At 43.7% G+C, this 12247-nt stretch overlaps 1 protein-coding gene across 1 annotated transcript in view; it reads left to right on the top strand.

Moving 5' to 3' along the window:
• The window catches only part of txlnba (taxilin beta a), a 59259-nt gene that overhangs the window by 36798 nt on the left and 10214 nt on the right, over positions 1-12247 (top strand). The window contains exon 8 of the mRNA XM_052011277.1: positions 8768-8860. Within this exon, the coding sequence (XP_051867237.1) occupies positions 8768-8860 (93 nt within the window). The remainder of the gene's footprint in view (positions 1-8767; positions 8861-12247) is intronic.

Here is a 12247-nt window from a genome sequence, read left to right as displayed (position 1 = left end):
AGTTACAGAGAAAGTGCAGTGCAGGCAGATAATAAGTTGCAAGACCATAACAAAGTAGATTGTGAGGTCAAGAGTCCATCTCATCGTATAAGGGAAACGTTCAGTAGTCTTATCACCGTGGGGTAGAAGCTGTCCTTGAGCCTGGTGGTACGTGCCCTCAGGCTCCTGTATCTTCTGCCTGGTGGGAGAGGGGAGAAGAGAGAATGTCTGGGGTGGGTGGGGTCTTTGATTATGCTGGCTGCTTCACTGAGGCAGCGAGAGGTATAGACAAGAGTCCATGGAGGGGAGGCTGGTGTCTGTGATGCGCTGGGCTGTGTCCACAACTCTCTGCAGTTTCTTGCGGTCCTGGGCAGAGCAGTTGCCGTGATGCATCCAGATAGGATGTTTTCTATGGTGCATCGATAAGAGTAATAATTAATCAATAAGTGTAACAATGGATAATAAAGTGGTCATAGTAAATAAACATTAAGCACTGCAACGGGCACAAGACAATAAATGATGCAAACTATAGTGGTGCAAACTGAAGTAGTGCAAAAAGAAATGGGGTTTCACGGGCTCATTTCTTGCATGGATCTGATGGGCTGAAGGGCCTGGTTCCATGCTATACAACTCTATGACTCTATATACCAGAGGCAAATGAATACAGGAAAACTAAAACATGTCAAAATCAGAATCAGAATCAAGTTTATTATCGCAAATGTCGTGAAACATGTTGTTTTGCGGCAGCAGTATAGTGCAACGTCCAGGCAAGGTTGAAAGTGTATATATTTTGTCACTGCCTTTGTCACCAAACTTCACTGAGGATGAACCATGTGTAACTCTTGAGTCTTTGAAGTAATGAAGTGTCCCAACCAGGTCGTTGCAACCAATCGCACGCGGAGACGTTGTGACACAAAGCTTGGTCAAGGAGGTCGCTTCCTGGGGATCAGGGCAATGATGGTGATCACTGGAAGAGGCCAGAGCCCAGAAACTGATGATGCAGTCAAGGAAACAAGACAAACAAGAGTCACACGGAGGTTACAGGCACGGCTACTTTGTGAGGGAGCTCAGCTATCCAACAGCACCTGTCAGCGTTGGGTTGGATCAACTTTAGAAACAAGTATGTGCTTGGACAGGGCCAGCTGTTTATAAATAAATATGTTAATTCTCAGGTCTCTATAAATAAATGCACTACTGCATTTATTTACGCACATTAGTTTGGGCCATACCTCTTTGCTGGGTCAGGAGTGTGTGTGTTCCTGTGCTGTGTACCTGGACTGGTGCTGGATTCCAGATCAGGGTGAAGCGTATATCAAAGAAGTTATAAATCCCAGGATTTAGGCTGGATTGACATTGGCTGAGGTCAGATTTAGTTTCAGTGCTATGCCCGAGGTGATCTCCACTTTACAATCGTGGAGGCAGTTTCTCAGATTGGTCTCTGGCTTAACAAAACCACTGGACTCTTTATTACAACAGTTAATTAAACAGTTTATTTAAACTAAATAGCTAATTATACAACAGTCAAATTAAAAATATATATGGCAGGTATAAAATGCATGTTTACTTAAAGATAATTAAAACACAGTCTCAGATTATAGAGCAAGGGATTAGGACTGAGGTGAGGAATTGGAATTGGAATTGGTTTGTTATTGTCACATGTACCAAGGTACAGTGAAAAGCATTGTTTTGTCTTCAGTCAGAATGGGGTGAAGCGGTGGAAGCCTTTCTCACAGAAGCTACAGAGACCAAGTCACTGAATATGTTTAAGATGGAGATTTAAAATAATTCTAGACTCAGAAAGGATTAAGGAGAGCAGGAAAACAGTACTAAGAACGATTGTAAGGCCATGGCAGAGCAGGGTTGAAGCGCTGAATGAGCTATTCCTTTCTTTTGATGATTTGAAGTAATAGAACTTTCATTTCTATAACATCTCCACAATCTCAGAATATTCCAACATACTTTGCAAGAGACGTGTACAAGACCTACCGATGTCTGGGTAATCTGTTGAGGATTAAATGTTGTCCCGGAGTCTATGAAGAAGTTCCCTGCTCCACCCTGAAACAGTGCTTCTAGTTCCACCTAAGAGATCGGGCAGGGCCTCAAGTTAACATCTCACCCAAAGGTGTAGCGCTGCCTCAGTAGAACACTAAAACCCCAGCTTATATTTTATGTTCAAGTCACTGGCATGGGACTTAAACCGATAATCATCTAATTCCAACAAACTGAGCTACACTTCACAGGCTCATTTCGAGGATGCGTGCTTGGCCCACTGCTCTATTCTCTCCACACTCATGACTGTGTGGCTAGGCACAGCTCAAACGCTATCTACAAATTCGCAGATGACACCACTGTCATTGGCAGAATCTCAGATGGCGACCAGGAGGCGTACAGGAGTGAGATAGATCAGCTGGTTGAGTGGTGTCGCAACAACAACCTCGGACTCAACGTCAGCAAGACCAAGGAACTGATTGTGGACTTCAGGAAGGGGAAGTCGGGAGAACACACACCAGTCCTCATTGAGGGGTCAGTGGTGGAAAGGGTGAGCAGCTTCAAGTTCCTGGGCATCAACATCACAGAGGATCTATCCTGGGCCCAACACACTGATGCAATCACAAAGAAGGCACACCAGTGGCTCTACTTCATTAGGAGTTTTGAGGAGATTTGGTACGTCGCCAAAGACTCTTGCAAATTTCTACAGATGTACAGTGGAGAGCATTCTGACTGGTTGCATCACAGCCTGGTATGGAGGCTCCAATGCGCAGGATCGAAAGAGGCTACAGAGGGTTGTAGACTCAGCCAGCTCCATCACGGGCACCTCTCCATAGAACCATAGAACAATACAGCACAATACAGGCCCTTCGGCCCACCATGTTGTGCCGACTTAAATGGAATTCCACCCTCCCTCGCCACCAACGAGGACATCTTCAAGAGGCGGTGCCTCAAGAAGACGGCATCCATCACTAAGGACCCTCACCACCCGGGACATGCCTTCTTCTCATTATTACCATCGGGGAGGAGGTACAGGAGCCTGAACACCCACACTCAACATTTCAGTAACAGCTTCTTCTCCTCCGCCATCAGATTTCTTAATGATCCATAAACCCATGAACAAGACTAGCTTGTTATTCCTCTTTTGCACTATTTATTTATTTTTGTAACTTATAGTAATTTTTGTGTCTTGCACTGTACTGCTGCTGCAAAACAACAAATTTCACAATGTGTCAGTGATAATAAACCTGATTCTAATTCTGACAATCACACATAATGTGAGTCTAAAACATGTTATCTATAGTAACGCCCATTTGCTAGTGTGAGAGTGTGTTTTGTTGTACTGGCCAGCTCTATGTCTTATACCTGCAGTTCACAAGAATCCAAAACTCTCCCTCCCTGTGGACGGTGGGAACAGTATCTTTGGGTTTGTCCTTCTGATATTGCAGCCTAGTTCACAGTAATGTCCTGCTTTCTAAAGTGTCCCATCCCGAGTTTCCTGTGGAGTTTTGTTACCATTTGAGCAGTGAATTCAGAGAGAAAGAAAGATGTTCAGCGAATCAGCAATGAGAGGGAGTGGACTGGGAACTATAGACCAGTAAGCCTAACGTCTGTGGTAGGTAATTTCCCAGAGGGGATTCTGAGGGATAAGATATGCAAGCATTTGGAAAGACTGGGGTTGATTAGGGAGAGTCAGCACGGTTTTGTGCATGGGACGTCATGTCTCACCAATTTGATACTTTGAAGAAGTAACCGAGAAGGTCGGTGAAGGCAGGGCGGTAGACGTAGTCTTCAGTAAGGCCTTTGATAAGGTTCCATCATAGTAGGCTGCTATGGAAAGTTAAATTGCATGGGATACAGAATTGGCTTCAGAATCATACTTATTATCATTGACATATGACGTGAAATGTGTTGTTTTGCCGCAGCAGTACAGTGTAAAGACGTAAAATTACCATAAATTACAAAAATAAATAAATAGTGCAAAAAAAAGGAACAACGAGGTAGTGCTCATGGGTTTATGGACCGTTCAGAAGTGTGATGGCTTGATGGTAGGAAGGAGAGGGTGATAGTGGAAGGTTGTTTTTCAGCCTGGCAGCCGGTGACTAGTGGTGTTCCCCAGGGGTCGGTGCTGGGTCCATTGCTATTTGTCATCTAAATCAACGATTTGGATGAGAATGGCATGGTTAGTAAGTTTGCAGGTGCCACTAAAATAGGTTATGTTGTTGACAGGAGTTACAGAGGGATCTCGATCAGCTGGGTAAGTGGGCTGAGGAATGGCAAATGGAGTTTAATTCGGATAAGTGCAAGGTGATGCATTTTGGGAAGACAAATGAGGGTAGGGCTTTCACAGTGAATGGTAGGGCCCTGAGGAGTGATGTAGAACAGAGGGACCTAGGTGTACAAGTACATGGTTCCCTGAAAGTGGTGTCATAGGTAGACAGGGTGGTGAAGAAGGCTTTTGGCATGCTGGCTTTCATTAGTCAGGGCATTGAGTATAGAGCTGGGATGTTATGCTGCAGTTGTGCAAGACATTGGTGAGGCCACGTTTGGAATATCGTGTTCAGTTTTGGTCACCCTGCTATAGGAAAGATGCCATTAGGCTAGAAAGAGTGCAGAGCAGATTTACAAGGACGTTGCTGGGACTCGAGGGACTGAGTTATGGAGAGAGGTTGAGCAGGTTGGGACTTTGAAGCGTAGGAGAATGAGGGGTGATCTTATAGAGGTGTATAAAATCATGAGGCGCATAGATAGGGTGAATGCGCGCTGTCTGTTTCCCAGGGTTGGGGAATCAAGAACTGGAGGTCATAGGTTTAAGGTGAGAGAGGAAGGATTTAAAAGGAACCTGAGGGGCAATTTATTCCGTATATGGAACAAGCTCAGAGACAGGTATATTAACAACATTTAAAAGGTACTTGGACAGGAACAGGGATAGGAGAGGTTCAGAGGGATATGGGCCAAATGCCGGCAAATGGGATTAACTTAGATGGGAATCTTGGTCAGCATGGACCAGTTGGGCTGAAGGGTCTGTTTCCGTTCTGTATGACTCTATGTCTCTGGACTGGTGAGAAGGACAAAAGCTATTAGTACAAGGAGCATCTCTCCACTAGTGAACATTGAGGGACCATTTGATCACATAGAGAGAACATGGATTAGCAAACAGAAGCAACATACGAGGACAGGTGGTGATGTGGGATTGGAATGCTCCAGTTAAAGAGCTAGCATCAACAATGGGCCAAAGAGCCCTCAGCCCTGTACTACCTTTGAATCTGTGAATGATAACAGACATTACCTTGTCAACCTGATTGACACTTTGGCCTGGCCAATTATTTTTATTTATGAGATGTGGGCTTCACTGGCAAAGTCAACATATGTTGCCCATGTCTGATTGTCCCTGACTCGGTGGTGGTGAGCCAGCTTCTCAAACCCTTGCATTCCTTCTGCTTGAAAGAGTTGTTGGGTCAGGAGAACCAGGGTTTAGACCCATTGACAATAAAGCAGCAGCAATATATATCCAAGTGAGTATAGAAGTTGTACAAGACATCGGTGAGGCTGCATTTGGAATATTTTTTTAAATTAAATTTTTTTTTAAATGTTATTTACAGCGTGGTAACAGGCCCTTCCAGCCCAACGAGTCCGCGCCGCCCATTTTAAACCCAAATTAACCTACCCGTATGTCTTTGCAATGTGGGAGGAAACCAGAGCACCCGGAGGAAACCCACGCAGACACGGGAGAACGTACAAACTCCTTACAGACAGCGACGGGAATCGAACCCCAATCGCCGGTGCTGTAATAGCGTCACGATAACCGCTACGTTACCGTGTGTTCATTAATGCCATTAAGCTGGAAAGAGTGCAGAGGAGATTTACGGGGATGTTACCGGGATATTGCCATCTATATCCAACTATACTCCCATCTAGTGGAAAGGTGCTCCTGTGTGTGAGTTAGAAGGGAAGCTGCACATGGTCCGCATCTGGCTGCTGTCTTTGTCCTTGTCGGCAGAGGCCACAGGTCACAGGTAACAGTGGTCAGAGAAGCTTGGTGAGTAACTGCACTCCATTTTGTAAATGATACACACTGCAACCACAGTGTGCCACAGGTGGAGGGACTGAACTTTTAGGAGGGCAGATGGGGTGCCAATCAAATATGCTGTTCTATCCTAGTGTTGAGCTTCTGTGTTGTGGGACCTGCACTCTTCCAGCCAAGTATCTTCTTGTAATAAGAAAATAACTAATTGAAATTAGTCTGTGCAAGATCAGCAGTGCAATGAGCTAAAGCACATACATGAGAATTCTCTGATGTTTAATCACTTCCTATTTTAAAGCCATTTTAAAGCCAGCGTTAGTGCATTCTACACTTGTTAATGCATCAGTCAGTAACATTAAATGTGAACGTTAGTGACTAATACATTAAGACAAGTGTAGAATGCACTAACGCTGTCAGAAGAACCAAGACCAGGAGTAGGCTTGTTGGCTCTCAAGCCTGCTGTGTCATTCACCGGATTGTGGTTGGTCCAATCTTGACAACATAGAACATGACAGCACAGTACAGGCCCTTCGGCCCACAATGTTGTGCCAACATTTTATCCTGCTCTAAGATCTAGCCAACCCTTCCCTCCCACATACCCCCCTATTTTTCTATCATTCATGTATCTATCTAAGAGTCTCTTAAATGTCCCTAATGTATCTGCCCCCACAACCTCTGCCGGCAGTGCGTTCCACGCACCCACCACTCTCTGTGTAAAAAAACTTACCCCTGACATCCCCCTTATACCTTCCTCCAATCACCTTAAAATTATGGCCCCTTGTGTTAGCCATTGTCACCCTGGGAAAAAGTCTCTGACTGTCCACTCGATCTATGCCTCTTATCATCTTGTACACCTCTATCAAGTCACTTCTCATCCTCCTTCTCTCCAAAGAGAAAAGCCCTAGCTCACTCAACCTATCCTCATAAGACATGCTCTCCAATCCAGGCAACATCTTGGTAAATATCCTCTGCACCCTCTCTACATGACTCTTTCCCCGTGCACTTGTAAGTTAAATGTCTATCAGTTTCTGCTTTGAATATATTCAATGACTATATCTCCACATCTCTTTGGGGTGGAGAACTTCAAAGATTCACCATCCTCTGAGGGAATTTTCTCCTCATCTTCCTCTGAAATGGGTGACTTCTTATTCTGAAACTATGCCCCCTAGATCCAGACAGGCCCTTTACCTGAGTGCTAACTTTTCCTGTTTCAAGTACCAGGACCTCCTGATCCTCATGTACTCTGTCACTCTGTTCAAACATAATTAGCTTTTTCATTCTTCCTTTCAAAGTGGTTGACCTCACATTTTGTTCCTTTACTCTTTTTGTCCTCTGACTCAATTTATATCCCTTTGCAACTTCTCCATGACCTCTTTGCGACTTGCAAACTCACCCATTAACATGTCATCAGCAAATATGACTAAGCACACTTGGTGCCAAGTCATCAGTATAGTTTAGAAGTCGTTGAGGCCCCAGTGAGATCTCTGTAACCTCACTGGTTACTAATTTCCAATCCAAAAAAGAACGTCGAGGTAGTACAAAGGAAGAGCAATCACAGATGCTGAATGTAGTGTTTTCAGTTACAGAGAAAGTGCAGTGCAGGTAGGCAACAAGGTGCAAGGGCCACAACAAGTTACATTAAGAGATCAGGGGTTCCTACAAGAGGTCCATACAAGTCTTATAACAGTGGGATAGAAGTTGTCCTTGAGCCTGGTGTTTTCCAGCTTTTGTACCTTCTGCCTGATGTGGGGTGGGGGAGGGTGGTGGGGGGGGGAGAAGAGAGAATGTCCAGGATGGGAGGGGTCTGATTCCATTGGCTGCTTTCCCGACACTAACCTCGGTAACATGGCACGCCTTTTCTTTAAATCTGATGTTATTCGTTAGTTAACCTTACATCTGTCTCATAAGAGTTCTTCTTCCCCACCTTTGCTGAGATTTATGAAATATCTTAAATGTCTGCCACTGCTGATATTGTACTGTTATTGTTTTCACCTGAACTACATCAATGCATTTTGTACTAACTCAATGTAACTGCACTGTGTAATGTACGATCGGTATGCAAGACAAGTTTTTCACTGTACCTCGGTGCAAGTGACAATAATAAACCAATACCAATGCCAATGTCTTGTCTTGCCCTTCGATTTATTTCCCTGGTCCACTTTAGCCAATTGTCCTCATGCCCATTGTATCTTTCCTTATTTAAATTTAGGACACTAGTTTCAGACCCAAGTTTGTCACCCTTAAACTGAATTTGAAACTTTACCATCCTATGATCACCTGCTCCTAGGGGATCTCTTTACTATGTGACCATTAATTAATCTCGCCTTACTACACGATGCCAAATCCCATACCTTCATCGCCCGTGTACACCTTTCACACACTCTCAGGACATACCAAAGTGACTTGTGTCCATTTAAGTCACAAGAACACAGAGGTCAATGTCCACACAACAAGCTCCCACACAGAGCAATATTGTGATGTCTAATTGTAGTGCATTGATTAAGCAGTAAATGTTAGGGAGAGCTCCAGCACTCTTCTTCAAACAGTGCCATAGGATTACTTATGCCCCCTGAGAGTGCAGATGGGGCTTGATCTGATATTTCATTCTAAAGGCACCACCTCTACTGATGCAGCACTCCCTTGGTGCTGCAATAGAGCTTCACCCCGGAATATCTTCATTGGAGAGCCAGTCACTGAACCAAACAGTTTACTGCAGTTTGCAATGGGAACGCTCTCCTCTCCAAGCCTAACATGTGCCTGCCACTCCACTTCCAGCTTAAACTGTACTCGGAGAAGTTTGAGGAGTTCCAGGGGACGCTAGCGAAAAGCAATGAGACGTTCGGCAGCTTCAAGCAAGACATGGAAAAGGTCAGTAACAAGAAACTGTTTGGGTGATCACAGATCACCAGATGTGGCTTGCTGTACCCAATTAACGTACGTGGACAGTTCACTAATATCCTTCAGGGGGGAGATCCGCCATTTTAAGATATCTTTATTAGTCACATGTACATCGAAACACACAGTGAAATGCATCTTTTTGCACAGAATGTTCTGGGGGCAGCCCACAAATGTCGCCACGCTTCCGGCGCCAACATAGCATGCCCACAACGGACTCAGTGAATGTCCCTTTAAGATAGAGTGTGTGTGTGTGTGTGTGTGTGTGTGTGTGTGTGTGTGTGTGTGTGTGTGTGTGTGTGTGTGTGTGTGTGTGTGTGTGTGGGGCGTGCTTACGTCAATAGAAGATAAAGGACGTAATGACGTTGTTGAAGAAGCAGAAGAAGAAGAAGGAGAGAGAGAGAAGGGAGAGAGACACCAGCCTGCTAGATTTTCTCTATCAATGGATGAGAAACAATAACTGTGTCTGCCACTGAAATCTATGTATGGAAATTGGAAGTAATCCGATGGAGTTCACTTTGTTGCTGACCTGTAGAAGGAAACAGGTATTTGTGTGTGGACGACCACGATTCGGATGCTTTTCGTGGTGAGGAAGTCACTACCGAGTAAACACTGAAGTGTCCTTTGGGTTCCATTGTGGAACATTTGGATTTCGTATTTACTCTCTCTATATTTCTCTATGTCTACGTCTTATCTTCAGACAACGGTGGTTGTTGAAGAAGCCTTTGCTCATGTTTCACCTTATGGCTTGCGGAACTGAACTTTAAGAACCATCTCTGAACTTGGAGTTTGGGACTTTGTCACACACACACACGAAGAGTTTAGTTTTGGGGTTAACGTTCAAGGTTTAACATTTTTGAATTCTAACATACTAACATTTTTACTTTTATTTTACGTATTATCATAAGTAGTGATTAATAAAATAGTTTTTAACACTGAATCATGCTCAGTGTGTTTCTTTTGTTGCTGGTTCGTGACAAAATTGGGGGGTCGTCCGGGATCCAATCCAAAGATTAACGAGTGTCGTCTGGGATCGTTCCCCAGATTGACGAGATTTGTTCGGGATTCAATCCAAAGATTGTTGAGGGAGGTCTGATAAATTCTTTTTAATTGGCTTGTGTGTGTGGAAACCAGCAGCAATGGATATTAAGGCATTTTTGGAGTCACCAACCCTTAAGGGATTGGAGGTGGCGAAAAAGGATGATCTGATAAAGATTGCTACAAGGCTAAACCTTACAGAAGTAGAGACTGATAGCTGGCCATTATGTGGAAAAGAAGGTGTTTGAGAAGGAAGTGTTAAAACAGTTTCCTGGCAGTGAAATAGCAATTTCTGAGGCACAGGTGCAGCTGGCAAAGATAGAGGCTGAACGAGAACAAACCCAGTTAAAGATAGAGGCTGAACGAGAACAAAAGAACTTAGAGGCTGAACGAGAACAAACCCAGTTAAAGATAGAGGCCGAACAAAAGAAATTAGAGGCTGAACGAGAGATAACTCGGATGAAGATAGAGGCTGATCTAGCAATGAAGCAGATGGAATTGAAGAGGATGGAGCTGGATAGTGAGGAGAAGGAGAAACAGAGGCAGCATGAGTTACAAATGATGCAAAAGAGTGTGGAATCTGATTCTGATGATGGTTTTTCAGCCAGCAGGGAGGTTCGATTAGTCCCTCCCGTTTGAGGAAGATCAGGTTGATCAGTATTTCCAACATTTTGAAAAGGTTGCTGTGAGTTCAAACTGGCCAAAGGAAGGATGGGCTCTTATGGTACAGAGTGTGATTAAAGGTAAAGCTCAAAAAGCTTATTCTGCTTTGTCTGTTGAGGACGCAGCTGATTATACCAAGGTAAAACAAGCTGTGTTGAAGGCCTATGAATTGGTACCTGAAGCTTATAGACAAAAATTTAGAGACTTGAGGAAATCTGCAGATCAAACTTATATGGAATTTGCCAATGGAAAGAGAATATGTTTTGAACGATGGTACATAGCTAAAAATGTAGATGGGGATTTTGATAAATTGAAAGAATTGATATTAGTGGAAGACTTTAATAGATGTGTTCCAGCTGAATTAACAACATATTTAAATGAAAAGGGAGTGGAAACTTTAGAAGAAACTGCTAGGTTGGCAGATGATTATGCTTTAACCCATAAATCCAAATGGGGACAACCTAAAGCCTTTCAAAAGAGTTACAAGGACAATCCAGGTAAACCGGAGATTAAATTGGGAGGTAATCAAAAAGGGAAGGATTAAAAGAAGCCAGGGCTGGAGAAACCTGTTGAGCGTACTTGTTATTACTGTAAGAAACCTGGCCATGTGATATCTAATTGTGCCCTTTTGAAGAAAAGGAAGGAAGCTGTGCCCAATGCTTGCTTTCAGGCAATTAAAAATCAAAAAGGTTTAGGAGATGCTGTTAAAGATCAGTCCTTGCAAGAGGTAAAAGCAGAAAAGTTGGAGGAGGTGAGAAAGGGATTCCGTTCTTATGTATCAGAGGGTTTTGTTTCACTGAATGATGAGTCACCCCAGGTGCCAGTGAAAATTCTTAGAGATACTGGGGCTTGTCAATCTCTCTTGCTGGACAGTGTTTTAAATTTTGGTGAAGAAAGTGACACTGGTGAGTTAAATCTAGTGTGAGGTGTTACAGATGACAGCATATCTGTCCCTTTACGCAGGGTGATTTTAAAGTCAAAGTTCGTAGAAGGACCAGTCGAGATAAGGATAAGACCTAGGTTACCAGTGGAAGGAGTTTCTTTGTTATTGGGAAATGACCTTGCAGATGGAGAAATTGATCCTGTGGTACGGTTAACGACCAAACCAAGGATTGATGAGTCTGAGAATGATCCAGATGTTTACCCATCATGTGCGGTGACTCGAGCTAGAGCTAGAGAATTAGCCAAGACAGACAGTCCGGTGCAGTCTGATGTGGTTCCTTGTGACAGTCCTAAACAGGAAGAAAATTATGATGCCTTATCTGAGACTTTTCTGTCTTCACTGGAGGATCAACATCCTTATAGTGAGCCTGAATTTAAAGATTTGTCTTTGTCGAGGAAGGAGTTTATGGTGGAACAGACAAAGGACCCTGAGTTGATAGAATTGAAAGAAAAAGCACTCTCATGTGAGGAGATTGAGAAAGTGCCAACTGGATATTATGTCAAAAATGGAGTGTTAATGAGGAAATGGAGACCTCCTCATGTTCCTGTTACTGAGGAATGGGAAGTTATTCATCAGGTTGTTGTTCCAAAAGTTTATAGGGATGAGATTTTAAACCTGGCCCACAGTATGCCTTTGGGTGGTCATTTTGGTGTGAATAAAACTGTAGGGAAGATCTTGAAACAATTCTATTGGCCTGGTTTGAGAAAAGATGTGGT

The sequence above is a fragment of the Pristis pectinata genome, chromosome 3 (assembly GCF_009764475.1).
Source record: "Pristis pectinata isolate sPriPec2 chromosome 3, sPriPec2.1.pri, whole genome shotgun sequence".
Classification (NCBI taxonomy): Eukaryota; Metazoa; Chordata; class Chondrichthyes; order Rhinopristiformes; family Pristidae; genus Pristis; species Pristis pectinata.
This window is presented reverse-complemented; position numbering and strand designations above follow the sequence as displayed.